Below are 21,420 nucleotides of genomic sequence, written 5' to 3'. Positions count from 1 at the left end.
AGACAAAGAACCTGGAGGATGAGGATAAAGAGCCTTCTATTCCATCTCGGGGAGTATGCAAGGCAATTCCCTGTGGTGACTTTAATGCTCTTGTGCAAAACCTGTCTTTCCCCAAGACCATACATAGTTGTTATAATTCACCAAACAGTTCTTTGAGACTAAGGGTCCCTTTAGGCAAAAATATATAACCTCTTTGGATCTGAGTTTTGCCTCACATTAATCCATATGTGCTATTTAGAAGTACACCACCTTATTTTCATTTTTATGATTTTAACATTATCTATAAATATATCAACATGAAGCCACCACTGTCAACTCTTTCACCCTCATAACAGTTTGTGTGATGGACTGCAGTCTGCAGAGGACTTCTGACAACATGTTTTCTTTGTGTGTCAGTCAGACACAGACACATCAAACATCCTGTAGCTTAGGGCAGCGCTTCCCAAACTTTTTACTAAGGCAATCAATGAACTGCATTTTTTCTTTCTTTGCAACCCACCATTACATGTATGCACTCTCAGCTTTGGCACCACAAACCTAATCCCAGCCTGTGGTGGAGACGAGGCCCCAAGAGGGAGGGCCAGGGGGTTGGAGAGCTAGCCTGCCCACACTCCCCCCACAGTGGCAGCATCTGTCCTGTGCGGCTAGGCCCAGTTCCCTTCTCTGGGCATTGAGACCTGGTGCAACCTCTGGCCGTGCCAAACCTGAGCAGCACTGCGACCCTGGGCACCAGGTTGCAATGCCTGGAGCCAGGTAGACAAGCACAGCCCCATGGAACAGGAGCTGCCCATGCAGAGTAGATGCAGCACAGGCTCGCTCTCCAACATGCCCCTCTGTCCCCAAGAGTCTCCCAGGCTGGGAAAAGTGTATGTTTGCCTAGGTCAGGGCCCAGAGATAGGTTAATTCAGCTCTGGATTTGGTGACCAATGGAGAACCTTCTTGTGATCCAAATGGAAGCGTGAACCATTTCTTGTGCTCTTGCTGAAGATGAACATCTTGCTCACTTGGCACCAGAGGGCTGTGTTCCTCTGGCCAGCTAGCAGCATGCTTGATACAGTGATTCTTCTTAGTGCTGTCCATGCTAATATGCGTGAGGGTTAACTGTGTTTCCAGTTGAGCAGCCTTTATGGAAGGATTAAATGCTGAGCAGCTGCATTTGAACCAGAAGGTTGTTCTGGTTCCTGGGAAGCAACTAGGATGGAAGGGCTAGGAAATGCAGCCCCAAGGGATTGTGGGATAGCGTTAGTGGACTCTTCCTACTCGAGTCTGGCAATCCGGACTTGAGCTGTGTCAACATTATAGAATGCCTGGGCTTTGATCTGTATCACAGTGGGACTCAGTCTCTGACCCGCCCCTCCCAGCAGCGCCCGAGTTCAGAGAGGGTTCCTGGCCTGAGTCAAACTATATTCTGTGTAACAGAAGCTGGGCTTGGGCTTAAACCTGAGTCAGATCCTGGATTTAGAATGTTTTGTAGGCATGCCCAGTGCGGCCAGGATTACACCCTGAGTTTTAAGAGAGAAACTTGTTTTGTTTCCTCTGCCCTGGGTTACACAGTAGATGATGTTGCTCAAAATGGGACTGGACCCAGTCAAATCAGGATGCATGATAAACCTTGAAAGGATATATATTCAGGAAAAAAAGAAAGATGGGTTTTTCTCATCACTACCGAGACTCAGGTTCAAATCTTTCTTCCTAGGCCAGTAGCTCCTGGGAACATTGCAGAGGGAATGAACTTACTACTCAGCAGCAGCCGCAATCCTCTAGCCACCCTATGAGTGGTCTTTGGGCACCAAATAGTCGTATCCAGTGCTCAACAAAAGGAAGGTTTTTTAAAAAAAAGAAAAGGCTGGACATTGGAGCGTTGGGGGGAAATCGTCTGTAGAGTGTATATTTAATCCTTTATTTCTTTGTTACTCGGGGGGGAGGGGGATTTCAGTTGCTATTTAAAATAGATATTACGTTGTCAAACCATAGCTAACCACTGTAATAGGAAAAGTTATGTGAATGAAATCCATTGTAGAATGTGTCACCTGAGTTTTGAATAATGAAGTTGTTTTAATTCACAGTTTTATGGTGCCACCTGCTGTTTGTTTAAAATTCTTCTTAAGAAGTCTTTATGTGCAGTTATAGTGCACCTGAAGTCCGATAATGTGGACTAGTGAAGATTTATTAACAAATATTAGATGAAGTAACATTTTCTTCCCTTTTAGTTATTCGTATGAAAGTCAATATGCTGAGTATTCATTTTTTTAAAAAGCAGTATTCAGTGGTATGAAAAATAAACTTTTTCCCGTGTGCAATATCAGTTTTTCACAGAGGCAGAGTTGTCATGTATGTTGTGGGGGAATTTATTTAAATTTGGTTTCAGGATATTTTTCTTTGCTGTCTATTTTTATTTTTACTGTGAAATTACATATTGTGTGTGAATTTGGGTAGTGGTGGTGATTGTATGTGAATTGCGGGGGGAGGGTTTAAAAAAGGTAAAAGCTTCAAGTTGTTCAAGATAGTGTGAACACTTGTCCATTTTATTTTATTTTAAAAGAGAATTTGCATAACTGGATAAACTTGAATAAAAATATCTGTAGACAAAGCAAGTTTACTTTGCCTGTAACTGTCACTATTCCTCCACTACAGAAGATACTTATATTTTAGAAAAAGATCTTCTGCTTCATTTTTCAGTAAAGTGTCTGACATAGGGGCTATAGTCATTTCTGTATAATGAAACAGGAGATGATAGGCTGTTGGCAAAAAAAAAAAAAAAAAAAACCTGATAGACTCAGCCATACTCAAACCCACTACCCTGGAGGCACACAATCCAGTCCAAATCCCAGAAGGATATTGTCTATGAAGTACATGGAAAATTTCTCACAGTAAGAAATACTCTAAGCAAAATCAGCCCAGATTCACAAAGTTCTTCATTGAGTTTGTGTCAGTGTGGCTCCCACTGTAGGTGCACATGCACCTCATGCATGTGAGATCAAAGTCTTTTGAGTAGTGTGTCTGGGGCTGTGCCTCCTCATGCTGCCATGAAAGGGCATAAAGGGCAGAGCAACTGCGACCCTCCTTCAGTTCCCTCTTACTGCCCATGGCAGTGAGACGGAACCCAGCGAGTGGTACTTTCTTCAGAACTTCAAAATTCATTTTTTCACAAATCTTCTAAGAACTACTACTATTACTATTTCAGAAACCCCAAAATTTGATGTTTCCAAAGAAAAGAGAGGAGAAACTTTCCAGTAAGTTCTCTGTACAGCAGTATGAGGCACTTTGTGCTAACTGCCACACTTTCTGGCATACTCAGAACTGTCAGGATTCAAACCCTACCCACCCTGTGACAGCCTCATGCCTCTCACTGGCGGACATAGTTGAAGACCATTCTGATTAGGGGGAAGCCACATCCTGGACTGGTGCTCAGTGGGCAGGTCTTCAAGAAAAAACTACTGCTAAAACAGTCCATGTGGACCATTTCTGACCCTAAGGAAGCAATAACTGCCAGATGAGAACCAAAGAAATTCTCATTATTGAGCATGCCTTCAAGCAGGCACCATGATCTGGGATCTGGTGAGAAAAAAGGCATCAGTGAGGATGCCAACAATACTGGCACTGACAGCCTTGGTGCTGATGGCACCAGCCTCAGTACTGATAGCTCTCATACCTATGCCCTGGCACTGAAAAGCAACAGAGAGACAGGACAGAGCATAAGCATGGCTCCAAACACCACATGGGATCATCTTGCAAGGAGAGCATAAACACCAGTCCTCCAGAGATAAAGCCTGCAAGTCATCCACTGCTTCTAAGACTGGAAATGCAACACAGGTTGCTGGTATGGCACACACAAGTGACAACTTGACACTGACATCAGGCCAAGCCCATCGGGGTCTGGAGATATATCCTAGTGGAGTAGCTGATGTCCTTTGCTGAAATATCCTGGCTCAGAGGCTACACTGTTCTAAGGTACCATCTTTCAAGAGAGAATACTTCCAATCCACTAGATCAGGGGTTGGCAACCTTTCAGAAGTGGTGTGCCGAGTCTTCATTTATTCACTCTAATTTAAGGTTTTGCGTGCCAGTGATACATTTTAATGTTTTTAGAAGGTCTCTTTCTATAAGTCTATAATATATAACTAAACTATTGTTGTATGTAAAGTAAATAAGGATTTTAAAATGTTTAAGAAGCTTCATTTAAAATTAAATGCAGAGCCCCCTGGACCGGTGGCCAGGACCCGGGCAGTGTGAGTGCCACTGAAAGTCAGCTCGTGTGCTGCCTTCGGCATGCGTGCCATAGGTTGCCTACCCCTGTGCTAGATTTTGCTGACATCAAGCAGAGACCCCCCCCTCTCCCATACGTCAGAAAGTGACCCTAAGGGAGGATACCAGAGGCTTCTCAGTTATGACCCTCCCCTCAAGCAAGACATGAATGGCACTGCGGTGACCTGCCTCGACCTGGCCAGTATCCTTACAACATGCCATATTGGTCTTACTGGAGAGCGTCATTACACATGTCCCAGAGCTTATCCCCCTCTCACACATCAAGGAAGAAAGCGAGCTCTCACTCTCAAGTGTCAGAGGGGTAGCCGTGTTGTAGGCTTGCAGCACTGGAAGATTTTGTTAAATACTTCTTTGTTTTAGATTTAACTAACTATACTGCAATGATTGCCTGGTACCTCCCTGAAATAAGAGGTGTAGAAAAATGGAGGAATTTTAAAAGGGAAATTGGGTTGTTAAAAGGTCACCAGCTCCCTTCTGTGCACCTGTTTCAGATGAAGCCCTAGAACATAAAAACAGAGCAACAAAAGTGAAGGGGGGTGTATCCAAAGGCTCTTTCAGGGTTTTTACTGACAAATCCAGAACTCTATCCATCAAGTTTTGAATGAAACATTAAGCATGGCTGGGATGTCAAGTGGTGTCATTAGTCAGGCCACACATGATGAAGCAGGACATCAGTTTCTGTGAGCAGCTTGAGGTGACAGAGGAACAGCAATAACCTCTGTCCTCTCCCAAAGAATCATCGTTGTTGCCAGATGAGGCAGTGACACCAGCCCCAACAATACTGAACTCCATATGCCTAGCCAGGATTCCACTCCCAACCAACAGGGTTATACTCAAGCCAGTGAAGGCACTCTGTCTCAGGCCACTCTTCCTCCCACATCCAAACAAGTGGAAAGAGATACTCAGGTGCCTCTAAAGGTTTTCAGACATTTCTATTTCTAACCAAATCCAGGAACTCTGGTGTTATCAATGGTGCAAGAGAAATCCAGGTCCACAAAGGACACCCCAAAGGAAAAAAGATACTAAGTAACTAGAACTCTTCAGGTGCAAGGCCTATTCCTTTGCTTCATTACAGCTCCAGATAGTTTGTAGTCGGGCCCCGTTCACAAAATTTAACTTCCTCACCTGGGAAGGAGTCACACCCTTTTTGTCCAAGATTGCACAGGAGAATAGGGAAGAACTAAAAGACATAAAAAAAGATGGCCAGATGGTCACAGAAATGCATTACGAGTGGCCATGGATGCATCCAATATAGCTATGAGATTAATGCCCACAACTGTCGCCATGATACTGTCCTCATGGATGCTAGCAGCCAGCATTCCCATGGAGGTACAGTTCACCATCGAGGACTGCCCTTTGAAGAGATGGAACTCTTTAGCAACAGAACAGATGAAGAGCACCATTTGCTTAAAAACTCAAGGGCCACTCTGAGATAATTAGAGAATTACATACTGGCTCCCTTTTGAGAGTCTGTGATGAATGTTGGAATTTTGTAATATTTTTATGAACCATATATAAGACTCAGGGTACCTACCCACTTTGTATGGCCACCCATTGGATGGGACATGGGTGTGGAGGGTGTTATTCTCCTTCCTGGGACAAGGGAGATAAGGATGGGGGTTGAATTATGTAAAATGTCCTGATTGGAACCAGATTAACAAGAACTCGCTGGAATTTACACACATGTGAATGGAAGACCCTACATTGACAATGGAAGAGCCAAGAACTTGTCCATTAACAATGAGTGGGACAGCCAAGAGCAGGCTACTTCCTTCAGTTCTCTGGGATGCCATTCAGTTCTCTGAAGGAAGCAGAGTAAAAAGACTGCAACTGGAAACAAAGGTATGAAGTATCATGGGGACTCTCTTTTAAGGTTCATTCAGCGATCAGAGACTCACATACAGGGACAGGGAGTGAAGAAGGACCTCAGAGAATCATGGCTTGGCATAGCCATTGCTTCAGCCAATGTGGATGCTGTCTTAAACCTGGCTTTTCCCTAACCTAATGCTAATCTGATGACTCTCGGATGCTGTATTCCAACTGATTAATCAATGCTACTTCGCTTCAAAAAGGCTGCTCTCTGTCACTGCAATACTTACTCAGTTGCACTGCTCCCTCAGAAGGTGGATTTGCTGTAGGAGCTCTCTGGGGGTGCTGGAGCCCAAAAGCCGAATCACAGAGTCATTGAGGCTGTATGGATGGACCCTGGTGATCTGGCACAGTAAAGGGATTACTCCCAGGAGACTGAAGGCTGGGGCATAGCACCAACCTGGTAAATCTGTGATAAAACCATACAAATATCAATTCCAACAGAGGCAAAGAACACCATCCTACTCATAGGACTCACAGTCCAGGTACCCACCAAGAAAAAGACTTTGGTTCTTCAGGAGACTCCCATCATTCTCCTCTTCCAGATGCAGAATGTTTGACTCAAGTGTTGGGAGTTACAGTGGAGCCAGTCCAGACTCTGTCACCACCTTCAGGAACCACCTTGCCCCTTTCTACCAGGCTTGGTCTGATAAATGGACACAAACATCATCATCAATGGCTATTCCATCCCAGCAGGAGATAGTGTGACTAAAATATTCCCTCTTTCACCCAGCTAGGCCTCCTGGTGAACTGCAAAAAATGGTCTCGTATCTCATCACAGATAGAGTTCATAAGAGCTGTAATTGACTCCAGGTCGACCAGAGGATACCTGATCAAGGACAGGTTCCTGGTTTTGCAGTTGCTATTACTCAAGATGGAATCGAACCTGACTAAGACAGTATGGATTTACGTTGGGCTGTTAGGCCATATGTGAGCCTGCATTTATGTGACACCATTTGCCAGACTTCATCTGCAGTTTTTACAACTGTAGTTCAGGTCAATGTATTATCTGGCAAGGTATCAGATGAACAAGGTCTTAGTGCCACCTCAAGTAATTGCAAAACTGAGATAAATAGCGAGAATCCAAGACTGTAAAAGGAGGAATACCATTCTCTGGCCCTTCCTTGACAATGACATTAATGATGGACACATCAGGGACAGGTTGGGCAGCCCACCTGAACCATCTACAAGTGCAAGGGACCCGGTCCACAAAAGATATGAAACTTCCATCAGGCTAATCTGTATGGCATTCCTTCCTGTTCTTCAAAATTCCATGGTGCAGATCCTGATGTCAAAACATGTACAATGCACTATGTATACAAGCAAGGAGGCACTTGCGCATCACCCTTCTAGCTATCAAGCTCTGGACATGATGCCACCAACATGGGATAACTCCAATGGCTCTTTACTTCCCAGAACTTAGTTACAATCTGGAGGACTTCCTGGCAGACAGTCTTCCATCCTTGGGGGGCTCCTGTGATAGGCCTGTTTTGCCACCAGGGATGCCAAGTATCAGAACTTTTGTTCTAGAGGGGTCATGAGCCTGAGACAACTACTAGGCACCTTTCTTCTATAATGGAATCAAGACCTCCTATATCTCTTTCTGCTGATTCCACTGATCCCCAGAGTAATATCTAAAATGAAATGAGTCAGAGCCACGATCATCCTCATAACTCCTGACTGGCCATGGCAGTCTTACTTGACTGACCTGCTAAAGTTGTCCATTCAACTGCCTATCCAGCTCTCAGACTGCCCAGATGTGATTTCACAACACCACAGTCAGATACTATCCAGACCTAAAGTCACTGCATCTGAAGGCACATGGATATTGGTTGGGTGAGAATCACGGACAGAAACTGTTCCCCGCAGGTCCGAGAGATCCTGATACAGAGCAGAAATGGAAGAGATTCTCTGTATGGACAGCTTAATATAGCCTGGGCCTAGTGCAGACTATGATACTGAAGATCCTTGAATACTTGTTGTACTTAAAACATTCTGGCCTTTTATTCAGATTCATAAAGGTTCACCTTATAGCAATCTCAGAGTGCTATCCGCCTGTATAGTCATCCTGTCACCTGACAGTATCAAAGCTTTTCCACCGGTCAGAGCACCTACTCCTACTGGGACCGCAGTATCATCCTTCTGAGGCTTATGGAGGCTCCCTTCAAACCTCCTTTCAGAATGCTCCTTATATCATCTCACTCCAAAGACAATCTTTCTAGTTGCCATTAACTTGGCCAGGAGAGTGTGTGAACTTCAATCACTATTGACTGAACCTCCTTACACAGCATTTCATAGAACAAATCGATGCTGAAACCTCACCATAAATTCATCCCCAAGGTCTCAGAATTCTACCTGAATCAGCTGATTAACAGTCATGTTCCCGAAGCCCCACTCCATACCTGGAGAGAAGTTATATACTCTGGATGTTTCCAAAGCCTTACTTTATTACACTGTCCAAACCAAACTGTTCAGACTGGCTTCTCATTTATTTCTGATGGCCATTCTAAAGGTCAGGCCATCTCACAGAGAATATATAAGTACTGTAGATAAACAATATGTCATGTGTTAGCAGTTGGCTGGTGTACTTATCCCACTGAACTTCAAGACAGACTCCACCACAGCTCAAGCGACATTCTCTGTCTACTTTAAAAATACGCTAAAATCTGCAAAGCGATGATGTGGAGTAACATCGTCAAACATTATGCATTGTACTTAGCCGCAAATTCTAGAGAGCAGCCCTTCAATCTTTTTGACAGAATTCAGTTCGAACTCCTCATTACCACCATCCTAAAGGGATACTGCTTGCAAGTCACCTACAGTGGATCCACGCTTACACATACTTGAAGAAGAAAGAATGGTTACTTACCCTATAGTAACTGTGATTCTTCATGTTTTGTCAGCATAGATCCTGTGACCTGCCCTCCATCCCCACTTTTGGAGTTCTCAGCTGACACAGGCTTTGAATTATAAGAGAACTGAGGGAAATTCGCAGCCTCTCTTGCACAGGAGAGCGAGGAGGCAGAGGGCCCATATGTGGCCTGATAGATTCTGCTATTCAAAAGTATCCGATATCATGTGCATGAGATGCAATTGCCCCTATAGTAAGATCCACACTGACTACATCTTGAAGAACCACAATTATTGTTGGGTAAATAACTGTTCTATATCGACCATATAGAATAGTTCCACTCCTTCGGTCTTTTTGTGTATGCTAATATATAGAAAAAAAAAATTTTTTTAAATACCTCCATGAATGCCATGGCACTTATTTGTAGTATCTTAGATTATAAAGCCAGACTATATTGAGGAGTTTCAAAATTCACTATATTTACTGTGAGATTCTTGGTATGTTAGAGAACATAATTTTGAGTGTCTGGAATGTCCCTTGTTTATTAAGCAGGATTTAAGATCTCCTTTACCCCTTTATAATTAATCATAAGAGATAGCCACAGTTATGATGAGATATGCATTAAGCCTATTTAAAAATGTGTCTGTGAGCTGAACATAATTGCAAATGCTGTATGTTTTGTTCAACTGTCCAGAGACCAAACGCTTTTTCATAAAAAGTAGATACATAATGTTAGCGGTATGAGTCTTTCAGGCAGTATATATATATTTATATGAAGTAGTAAAAGGGATTTGTTCATTACCATGATAAACCCTGCTTCCAAAAGAGACTGCCTTCATTTTCATATTCTATGGTAAAAATTATTTCAGGATATCAGTCATTAAATAAATCTTTATAGATACATCCCTCTTTCACAATGCCAAAAATATCCTTAATGTAACATGTGTTTAGTGTGAGGTAGGTATAATACCTTGTATTTCAGAGAAGCCACAAACATATCAATAGCAACGTGTGATATTAGACCAATATGTTAGTTTTATATACAGTGGATGATATTATTATTCATCTATAAATGTATTTCTGCTGTGCTATCTAGACACCAGTTATGGCAAACAATATTTCACCTAGTTTTGAGTAGTCCATCCAGAGCAGTATCAAGTGTTCTTCTATTTATCAAATAGTTATGAAATATTCTGCACTGTTGGTAAGAAGCTAGGTAAAGAATAAAAATATGGAAATGTGGAATATATAAAACAAGAACACTTTGGACAAAGTTTTAACAAACATTTCAGGGTTCTGATGACCTCTCAGACAACTCTAATTTTGCTGTCTGGTTACTATCGTGACCACAAACAATTATGTTTACAGTGTTTTGTTGTACAGATTAGTTAACTATATAATGCTTATTTCCTTCATTTAAATCTGAAGAGTCCCATATAATAATAAACATGTGCAATTGCCCTCAAACAAATATTAGTACAAAACAGCACACATGGAAATATATCTGAATGTTTTGCTATCTAGGAGTGGGACTTTAAAAATGAAGTCATCTACCCATTATTCAAAATCAATACCATTTCTATAAATATTTCCTTTGGACTTTCCAGTGCATTTTGTCTCATTTGTGTGTTCTAATTGCAAGATCCTTGGGATAGGGACTTTCTTCTTTTGTGTGTCTTATACAGTCCTAAAGGCACTGTCTACACATAACAAATAATGCTTAAATAATTTACTTTCCTTTAGAACTCTTTATAACCATTTTAAACTGCACTTAACCACAGATGGACAGATTTTAACTTTTTTTAAAATTAATCTTTAATTCTGTGATTTAATAAAAGGCTACACAGTGGTGTAATTAATAGATTACAACAAAAATCTGTGAATTCAGTTACGTTCCTGGGGCTGGATGATATACTTTTCCAGTGAAAAATATTCTGTTCGTGCTTTTATTTTTACATACATGTTTGCAATTATAAAGCCAGTCCAGGTAAACCCTATATGTTAAATTTAAATTTGTAACAATTTTTTCCTAGATTACACCACCACCATCACTGTCAGATCCACTTAAAGAACTTTTTAGACAACAGGAAGTTGTAAGGATGAAATTGCGTTTACAGCACAGTATTGAAAGGGTAAGAATACAGAAAAATGTTCATTTCCCTATTTTAAACTTATATATATAACTTTCTCTATATATACATTTAGTCTAGTCTATATATATATATATATATTATATATATTTTTTTACTTAAATTAACATTGCTTTTAGAAGTAAATTCCTTACACTGCTGTTTTACAATTCAGAGAAATGTTGCACACATTCATACTGCAGATGAAACTAGAAATAACACAGTATAATTTCAGTACTGTACATGAAGTAATATACACAACAGTCCTTTATATACTGACATGAGAACTTGCTGCAATTTGCTGCTTATTGCAATGAAAATTTGCTCAGTTGTCCAAATAGCAGTTTCCATGTAAATTGTGGGAAACCAAGAAAGTCAGACATTTTGGATATTTTTTGAATGCCAGTACTTCTAGTAAATATTACAACTGGCATGTACTTGGTTTACTTGACTGTTTTGTACTCTGTTAAGGAAATAATACAATTTATGTCCGTTTTGTTAATTAATTAATAATAATAAAACTGGGTCTGAGTCGTGGTGTAATAATTCCCAACTAGAGTTATTTAGTTTAAATCAGGAGACTTATTTGGCTTTGAAAGATATATCCTAGATTACAAATATTAACATTAACTCCTGCTTGTTAGAATTTCACCAACATTTTTTTTATGGCTACACTTGCAGACTTTGTGGAAGTTAGAAATGGAAGACTATCTATTTGTGAATGCGTATTCTTTAAATGTTTGTTTCAATACTTTTTTTGGGCTGTGGGCTTTAAGAAATCTGCACACTTTAGAAGGAAAAGTCTGGGGATCTTTTAAAGTCTTTTAATCCAACAGGTTATACCAAGAAAATGAAAGAGTCTGAGGAGTTTAACTGTCCATCAGGAATGAGTACATTAACCCAGAATTTTGATTTAGGGCATTTTTTCCCAATTTTTCCTCCTTAAGACCCTTGCAAACAAGGCTTGTACACTAGATCACAAGTATTCTTGAATGAAACACATGTGAAGTTTCTAGGTCAAATTGCTTTTAAGATAACCTGAGAAAAAGCATTAGAATTCTCAGAAAGTGAAAAACATCTATTTTTTTCTAAGATTGGTATCTTTATCAAAGACAACACATGAAACTTCGAGCACAAAGGACCTATTTTGGACAATGTAGAGGTGGGCCAGAATCTTCCTTTGAATGGAAAACTGCTTGCAACTTTAGGAAGAGGCTATTGTTTCTCCATAATATTAGCTGTTCCTCGTTCAGATTGTCTCTTTACAAATCCACTCTTGTTTTCCTTTGATGGAAGTCTCTCATTCACTTTATAGCACTTTTTTTTTTTTTTTAGCTGCTTGAACTCTAGGGATATTTGGAGCCATAAATAGAACTTCTAAATAATTTTACTTTGAGGAAAGTATAATAATTAATTCAGTTGTGATTCTACTTTAATGTTATATTGGGTCCTGATCCTGCATTGTATGTCATAAAGGTAGACTTCTGTACCAATACAGAGTTCAATGAAGCTTTCTGCAAATGCAGCAGTCTGCCATGAGCTACACAATACAGGATCATGGCCTTACTGAGTCTCTATACCTAATGAAAAAAAATTCCTTTTACTTAGCACACACAAAAAATTCTGTCTTCTCAGATGTTCTCCCAAATTCTGTATATATTTAAATTGCACATTTTAGTTATTTTGATCACTCGCTGAGTGGAAATATAATGCAATGTTATGTAGATCAGGGCCAGCCCTGGGCTTTGTGGGGTCTTAAACCAAATTACACATGAGAGCATCCTGCTCTTTTAGTACTACAAACTAGGACCGAATACCCAAAAACTAACAGCGCCAAAAAAAAAAAAAGTGCAAGTACATCAGAAGCAGGAAGCCTGCTAAACAATCAGGGGGGCCACTGGACGATCGAGGTGCTAAAGGAGCCCTCCAGGAAGATAAGGCCATTGTGGAGAAACTAAATTAATACTTGGCTTGTCTTCACTGCAGAGGATATAAGGGAGATTGCGTACACCAGAGCCATTCTTTTTAGGTGACAAATCTGAGGAACTGTCCCAGATTGGGGTGTCAGTAGAGGAGGTTTTGGACCAAATGATAAATTAAACATTAATAAATCACTAGGATCAGATGTAAAAAGCAACAGAGGGTCCTGTGGCACCTTTGAGACTAACAGAAGTATTGGGAGCATAAGCTTTCGTGGGTAAGAACCTCACTTCTTCAGATGCACATTGATGCATAAAATATTCCCTGAAATTTTGGAATTGATTGGCTGCATGGTGCCACAACCCTTCAACCTGAAGCTTATGAGATTGCTAAGGATTCAGTAGAATTGTCTGTTGTTGGCAGGTAGTAGGAGGGGAAGGGGCAGGAACACAGACTCTACTCCTGAATGCAAATACCCAGCCCTCCTAGAGCAGTGCAATCTGAGGATCTTAGAGTACTTTATAGGTCTGAGGCAATTCACCTTCTCATCCCCTTTGGCCTACAGGGGACAGAAGAAAATAAGATTCATTACAGTCAGTTTCTGCAGATCTCCCCATTCTGTCCCTGACTTCACCACCACTCAGGCTTACAAATTCCATGTTGTCTTTTACTCCCCCACACTCAGGCTGCCATTGAATCCTCTCTGTTCTCCATCCCTATGCCCCCCCACCTATCCACACACACATGCCTTGATTCCGGCCTTGGTGATCATCTCCCTTGACTACTGCAGCAGACTTCTCTCTGACCTCACTGCCTCTCTCCTTACGTCCCCTCAGCTCAGCCAAAGTGCTACTCCTAAAATCACCTTCCTCCCCTGATACTCTGCTCATGTCAATCAGTTCTTCAGATCTTTACGCTGCACCCTGTGCCTGCTGCATGAAGATCAGACTTCTCACCTGCAATGCCCTACCCAGCTCCACTCCTGCCTTCATCTCATCTGCACTCACCCAAGTCTCCCTATTTATCACCCCATTGTATGCCCCCCATCTTTCTGCATGGAACAATCTTGCCTCCTTCCCATATCCTGTGACTTCCTGCTCTTCCTTCACATCTCTCCCAAGAGCTCGTTTCTCTTGCGAGAGACTTCTGTGAGTTCCCTGCAAACAATCTCTGGTGTGCTCTGTGGGACTTAAATGTTCAAATGGGTCTGAGCCAGAGTGTAAGCTCTTTGGCACAGAGACTGTTTTCTTGTGTGTCAGCTACATCTTGCCAGAGGCAGTTCTGCATTGTTGGTACAAACATCTCTGGCACTTTGAAAACACTTCGTTGCTTTTGTAGTCCAACCTGTGCAGCCAGTGAGAGAGTGCAGTATATTAAGCTGCTGCTGCCTTGTGATGCATTAGGCAGCTTTAAGGAATCCGGTGCCTGCAGCACCAAATGGGCACTCTGTGGGCCTGAAAGATGGAAATCAAGCTCTTCTGGCTTTCCAGTTTCCACCAGAATTAATAGAGTTCTGCCCATTGATGCCTAGAACATTCACTGAAATTTTGGAATTAGTCAGATGCAGTGTTCAAAAGTTATCACATATAGATACAAACAAAGAGAGAAATGCCATTGAGTTCAATGTTTGTCCTTGTTCCACTCAGCCAGCTAGATTTACCATAATGTGCTGCATAGGAAACTATGCAGCTTCTGAGATGTCTTCAACGGATTTTTGTAGAATGTAATTATCTGCATGCTTAGTGGTTTTAACTACAAGGAAAATGTGTTTTCCAAAGACTTTACTGGCTCCTTGCAGATGCCATACGTATGTTAATATTGCTCTATAAAGCCCTATTTATCAGAGTCCTAGTTATCTGAGAAATTGCCTCCGTTTCCCTACTGTGCCACAATATTTGAAGTCAGATTATTATTAATTATTTGTATTACTACAGTACTTAGTCCCTATATTTAAAGGTTTGGGGGTCTACTGGCAAGGCATTTTCAGGGCAGGGGCCCTCAACTTTGGAATTTTCTTTCCTCATTTGGTCCAACTGAATCAAAGTTTGTGGACCTTCAAGGCACAGTGTGTTTAAAATAAATCTCTCTCTATATGCAGACCTTTGCCTAATGGGAGAATATGTTTCTGGGTCTATGTCCTCATTGATTACACCCAATGTAACTACATTTTATATTGTTTTTATATTAGGCTGTCAAGCGATTAAAAATTTAATTGCAATTAATCGTGCTGTTAAATAATAATAGCATACCATTTATTTAAATATTTTGGGATGTTTTCTACATTTGCAAATGTATTGATTTCAGTTACAATACAGAATAAAAGTGTACAGTATTCACTTTATTTTTGATTACAAGTATTTTCTCTGTAAAAAACAAAGAAATAGTATTTTTCAGTTCATCTAATACAAGTACTGTAGTGCACCTCTTTATCATGAAAGTTGAATTTACAAATGTAGTATTATGTATAAAAAACCCCAGCATTCAAAACTAAAACAATATAAAATTTTAGAGCCTGAAAGTCCACTCAGTCCTACTTCTTGTTCCGCCAGTCACTCAGACAAACAAGCTTGTTTACATTTGCAAGAGATAATGCTGCCTGCTTCTTGTTTACAATGTCACCTGAAAGTGAGAACAGGTGTTCGCATTGCACTGTTTTAACGGGCGTCGCTAGATATACTAAAGATTCATATGTCCCTTCATGCTTCAACCACCATTCCAGGGGACATGCGTCCATGCTGATGACAGGTTCTGCTCGATAACAATCCAAAGCAGTAGAGACCAACGCATGTTTATTTTCATTATCTGAGTCAGATCAGGTAAACATTTGAAATTCAAGCAGACCACATTACGGTAATTCTGAACTTAGTCATTAAATAGAAAGAGAGTACTCAAGACTAAACAATAAAAGATTTTACTCGGACCCTTATTGTTCATGCCTAAAAGTAGAGAGCAAATACTGTCAAAAAAAATTTTAAAAGTAGAGCAGAGCATTTTCTTAGGCCCTCATAAAACACAAAAGTTATTGAGGATCCCATTTATTACAATAGGACATATTGCTTCTATTTTAAATTATACTTTCAGAAGTTTCAATTTAATTCAGTGGCATCATCAAGTAGAGCCACACCTTTAGGTTTCTAATGAAATTTCTAGAATGCAAGTTCACAAAAGTTATTTTATTTTTCTTTAGAAATCTTGTGACATTCAAAATGACAGAATGTAAATGTTATCAAGCCAGAAAAATAGGGGAATGTTCCTTTTTCTCACTAAAGCCCTCACCAAAAAAAAAAAAAAAATCAAAGGCCTGAAAAGAATAATTTTGGTGTGCAAATATTTTTACAAATGTAAATTCAAATGACAATTTATGAAGTATTCAGCTATATGTTAATATTTTTATCCAATTAGGAAAAGCTTATTGTATCCAACGAACAAGAAGTTCTGCGTGTCCATTATCGAGCTGCAAGAACTTTAGCTAATCAGACGCTACCATTCAGTGCCTGCACCGTACTGCTGGATGCTGAAGTATATAATGTGCCCCTGGACTCCCAGGTAAAAGGAGACTTGTTTTAGGATTTCAGAATATTCAGTTAGATGATTCTCCTATTACTTATCTTTGATAAGTACTTTTAAGTCTGATTTGAGAGAAGATATTGGGTAATATCCTGGTACCATTGAAGTCAATGACAAAACTTCCTTTGACTTCCTGGGTGTCTGGAGCATGGATAGTGGTGCGATTTTGCACAAATGTTGACTGGAAAAGCTTTGTGGAGAAGCTCATACAATACCTTCCTGCCCTATGTATGGCAATAATTAGTTATTTGAAAAGTGAAAGTTCCTCACTTTTATGAACACTAAAATTTCACCAAATAACTTTAAAGTCATTAGCCATATTTGTAGTTAAACAAGCCAAGGTAAAGGTAGTCAGATCTCATGTTTTAGGACATAAACTATTCGCCTGCACAGCTGAGGAGGGATTTCTTCTCCCTAGACAGCATTGCACAATTAACTAGGTTTATTATAGGGGCTTGTTGCCTTCTTCCCATAATTACTATTGGAGCAGGATACTAGACTCATAGACTAAAGACCCAATCCGGTATTTCATATAATCTGTTCAGATTATTTGCTATTATGGTTGCTACCATAGTTTTAGGTTTGTTTGTTTGTTTGTTTTGAGGGATGGGTGAAGGGGGGATTCCAGTGTGGTATAAGAAATGAAGTATATATCTGAACAATATTTACATGAAAAAACCGTGTATAGTGTTTAAGGTTTTAATTTCATTCAGTGTTTTAAGAGATTTGTGATACTTTAAAATACTGTTCAATAGTCTAGTACCTGGTGAAAGAATGTGGCAGTTTTGTATTGTAAAATATCTGCTTGTTCCCTAAGGAATTTTTGAAGTATAGTGGTATGGCCTTTCACTGAAGGAGTACTGTGGTGATGTTTTTCTTTTGGCTTTTGTTCAGTTGTTTAGTGTTTATATACCTTATTCTATTAACTATACTCCTCTTTGTCATAAAAATTTGTAGTTGCAAATGTGAAGATCTTCGACACTGCCAACTGAAAGACTTTTTTCTTAAAAGCATACTATGGTTTCCCTAGTTTTCATCCTCAATGTACAATGTTTGTTAAAAATAAGCAGTAAACGCGGAGATTACTCTGCATATTTAATTATGTGTGGAATGACACTAAAGTTTGCTGCTGTCATGATTCTGAATATGCTTACATATTACGAGCCTTCCATGAACAGTCCCAACAAAGAATGACAATGGAAATATGATCAGACCCCCATTATGATGGTTGTGACCCCTTTCGTAATAGAAGTAGTTGGATTTCTCTGTGGCTATAAGAAAAATACTGAGGCATTGAATGATGGACATTTTAAGGTGGAACATCTTTGCAAAGGGTTTTTGTCATGTGGGATAAAAAGTAATATGGATCTTTCTCTTGTCCTGCTTTTGAATATCTTCTGCAGCCAATCAGTTCAGGTTGCTGAACGTTCCTTTGAGTGCTATTGTTACTTTCCCTGAGCCTGAAAGACAGTTCAATGTCTTTTGTTTGGTTACTGTCATTTTTTTTTAAGTAGAACAAGTAATTTAGCAATGTTGTGGTAAGTTTATCTTAGTGTATATAAGCTACGTAAAATTTTGAAAGACATACTTAAATCTTTTACTTTTCAGAGACTCTTAAAAATAATTGTTATACCTGGTATACAGCAGATAACTTTGGGTCATAGAATCTGCAAACTCCAGTCTTTAGTAAGCATGGTGACTTCTACATCATTTGTGGTGTCAGCACGTAAAATCTGGAGACATTGAATCAAAGTCTACTATTTGTCATCTGAAAAAGCATTTTTTATGTAGGCACCTGTAAAGGGGGATGCTTGCCACCAGTGCCACCTAGTGGTCAGGCATGGGTGCGGCAGGTTGTCTTCTTCCCTGACATTCCCCCCCACCATCCCTTTACAAAAACAACAAGGAGTCTGGTGGCACCTTTAAAGACTAACAGATTTATTTGGGCATAAGCTTTCGTGAGTAAAAACCTCACTTCTTCGGATGCATCTCTTCAGATGCATCCGAAGAAGTGAGGTTTTTACTCACGAAAGCTTATGCCCAAATAAATCTGTTAGTCTTTAAGGTGCCACCAGACTCCTTGTTGTTTTTGTAGATACAGACTAACACGGCTACCCCCTGATACTTGACATCCCTTTACAGTTATAGTTCTGTCTTGTGGGTCTGTCCCTCCTTTTGTGGATCAGTCTCCTCCACCCCCTAAAGGGCCACATATCCCAGTCCACCCCTTATGGGGTATACAAAAAGAAAGTCCATGCACGGAGAAGTCTTTCAGCACCTGCAAAGGCTTCAGGGCTTTCACCTTAGTTTGGGGACTTGGGGATCTGGGTTCTTGATCAGCCTGATTCTTCCCATTGTGGCTTTTCCACTGAGGTAAACGTCCCTGTTGTCATATCTTTTGGAGTTGGTAGGGGAGCCCCAGGTCTGATCCATGGCCCTATGGTGGGCAGTTAAGTTGTGCCCTTTGGAGTGCTAAGCAGCTGCCTCCCGAGATCACTTCCTACCTAAGTCCCCTTTTTCCCCATGGGGTAAATTTAAGAACCACAAATAAAGTTTCTGGCCTTTGTAATCAGTCATCAATCTCTCCTTTGCAGGCGTTGTCAGGGCTGTGTTGCCATGTCTCCAGCAACAAGAGTTCCTGGGCCATACTTGCCCAAAGCTCAGAGCAGAGGTCTGCTTTCTTTCACTGTCTGCTTCCCTTTTTAAACTCCACCTCACGCTTGTGCAAACTTTGCAGGTGTAGCAGGACAGGGCCATCTGGGCCCAGAGCTGCTTTTTAACCCCTTGTTCTCCAGTATTGTAACAGGAGTAAGTAATGGTTAACAACTTGCATTACTTCATTATTTTAAAAACTGTTTCTAATGTGTTTCTTTTCTAGGCGGATGACAGTAAAACATCAGTTAGGGATCGATTTAATGCAAGGCAGTTCATGTCATGGCTACAAGATGTAGATGATAAATTTGACAAATTAAAGGTATGTATCTGCATTTGTCCTTTTAAAGCCAAAAAATTAGACTACAAATGCAACTACAAAGATGAGATGAATAAGCATTGTAAACTTTTTTGAGTGCAATACCATAAATTGTTATAGTAATGTAAGGAGCATTTAAAAGAAAAAATCATAATCTTGGGCAGCTTACTGTTCTGTTATGTAAAGAAATTATTTGGTGGAAGAACCTGTTTTGTTAGTTTTTAATTAAATATCCATATATAATTAAGCCAAATGAATATTATATTAGATATGTATTTCAGCTTTCTGAAGTTCCCTTTAAAGGTCTCTGGTATTACTTAAATGCAATTTTCTTTTTAAAATGTTTGTTTTAAATATTTGAAAACATTAACCTAATTTTTCATTTTGAATAGACATGCCTTTTGATGAGGCAACAGCATGAAGCAGCAGCTTTAAATGCTGTACAGAGACTGGAATGGCAGCTTAAACTACAAGAACTTGATCCTGCTACATACAAATCTATCAGCATTTATGAAATTCAGGAGTTTTATGTTCCTCTTGTTGATGTTAATGATGATTTTGAATTGACACCTATATGACAGCTGGCTGTCTCTTTCAATGGAGACAGCCTGAGAGAAATGGACAGCAATGGGCAGAAATGTATGCATCTCTTGAGGTATAGCACTTAATTCTGTGGAATATCTCCTTGTCCAATAATCAAGGTATTCTTTCAGAAAAATAGTTCACAAATATGGTCTTGTTAAATATGGTAAATGGATGACAGTAAATACTGTTTCATTTAGTGATAAATGACATTAATTATTGGATGGTAGTTCCAAAAAGCAGTTTCCCAATAAATGCCATTATTTATATTTTAAATGTTAACTACAACTTTAGAGCATATTCATTGAAAAGATGACAAGATACGGTGAGTTAACAGCGCTGGAAGTTGTTAACAAGTTACATAACCACTGAAAAGCATTTGATATTTAATAAAGCCTGCTTTAAAGCTTTGTATTATGAAACTTCAGTAACAGTTGAACTCCCACAGAAAAATAATGACAGTCTGTGGAAGAAATACAAGATTTGGAAGGAAAAATGTCTGTTCATTTTATTATATTTGTAAATTTGTACAGTTTTCTTTTTGGAAAAGATGTAATATTGTTGTCATTTTTAAATAACTTATTTTATACATATTGTGAAAATGTAAATAGTCTTGTAATTAATGTTGAAAACATGTACAAAAATAGATATTTTAACTGTAAAACTGTTTTGTCTAATGTTTTATTGGACCAAAGTTGTAGTTTTTATCAAGTGTAGTGTATTTCTGGTTGGCAGTTCTTTTAGTAAGGCATGTGTTTGATTTAGCTGCTTGTTTCATCACCATAACTGTAAAAGATTTGAAACTGAATGGTGTTGCATGCTTCACTCAACTTAACTCCCTTACTTCAATAACTGATACCTAAATAATTGTAATATTTACAAAACCACATTTCATATTAGTCTGCTATTGTAATGCCATACCTATGACTTACTATGACGAAAATATTTTTGTTTAAACTAAAACACCTTTTGCTCTTATATGGTGGTCTCACAATAGAGCCTATTTTTTTTCCCCCAACAAAATGCCTTTGAATGAAAATTCTTAAATTGTACATTGTCTATTTTAATATTTACCTATGGAAGGATATGTAAATAGTTGTAAATATGTTTAATAAATTTTATTGGTCATGTTAACAAATGGTTGGATTTTTTGACTGAAATTAAATCTTGAAGCTTTAGATACTATTTAACAAAAATATTTTAAAATGTTATAAGAATTGATTTATAATTGATAGCTGAAAGGGTCCAGAGAGAAAATGTGTGTG

General features: G+C 39.4%; 1 protein-coding gene and 1 long non-coding RNA gene across 11 annotated transcripts in view; one reads left to right on the top strand and one right to left on the bottom strand.

Moving 5' to 3' along the window:
• Positions 1 to 21,293, top strand: part of ANKRD12 (ankyrin repeat domain 12) — a 109,668-nt gene extending 88,375 nt beyond the window's left edge. For 6 of the 8 annotated variants that reach the window (XM_065582054.1, XM_005282648.5, XM_005282646.5 and 3 more), the window contains 4 exons: positions 11,020 to 11,118; positions 16,438 to 16,581; positions 19,481 to 19,576; positions 19,966 to 21,293. In XM_065582054.1, coding sequence (XP_065438126.1) covers positions 11,020 to 11,118; positions 16,438 to 16,581; positions 19,481 to 19,576; positions 19,966 to 20,151 — 525 coding nt within the window. In that variant the 3' untranslated portion in view covers positions 20,152 to 21,293. Of the gene's footprint in view, positions 1 to 1,696; positions 6,546 to 11,019; positions 11,119 to 16,437; positions 16,582 to 19,480; positions 19,577 to 19,965 lie in introns of those variants that run through there. The other 2 variants (XM_042843282.2, XM_065582055.1) reach the window with 2 other exon arrangements.
• The window catches only part of LOC122172475 (uncharacterized), a 112,186-nt gene that overhangs the window by 82,119 nt on the left and 8,647 nt on the right, over positions 1 to 21,420 (bottom strand). For all 3 annotated transcript variants that reach the window (XR_010597991.1, XR_010597992.1, XR_010597990.1), the window contains exons 2-3: positions 6,629 to 6,781; positions 6,366 to 6,544 (exon numbers count right to left, since the gene is read on the bottom strand). This is a non-coding gene — a long non-coding RNA (uncharacterized LOC122172475). The remainder of the gene's footprint in view (positions 1 to 6,365; positions 6,545 to 6,628; positions 6,782 to 21,420) is intronic.

This window comes from Chrysemys picta, chromosome 2 (genome assembly GCF_011386835.1).
Source record: "Chrysemys picta bellii isolate R12L10 chromosome 2, ASM1138683v2, whole genome shotgun sequence".
Classification (NCBI taxonomy): domain Eukaryota; kingdom Metazoa; phylum Chordata; order Testudines; family Emydidae; genus Chrysemys; species Chrysemys picta.
This window is presented reverse-complemented; position numbering and strand designations above follow the sequence as displayed.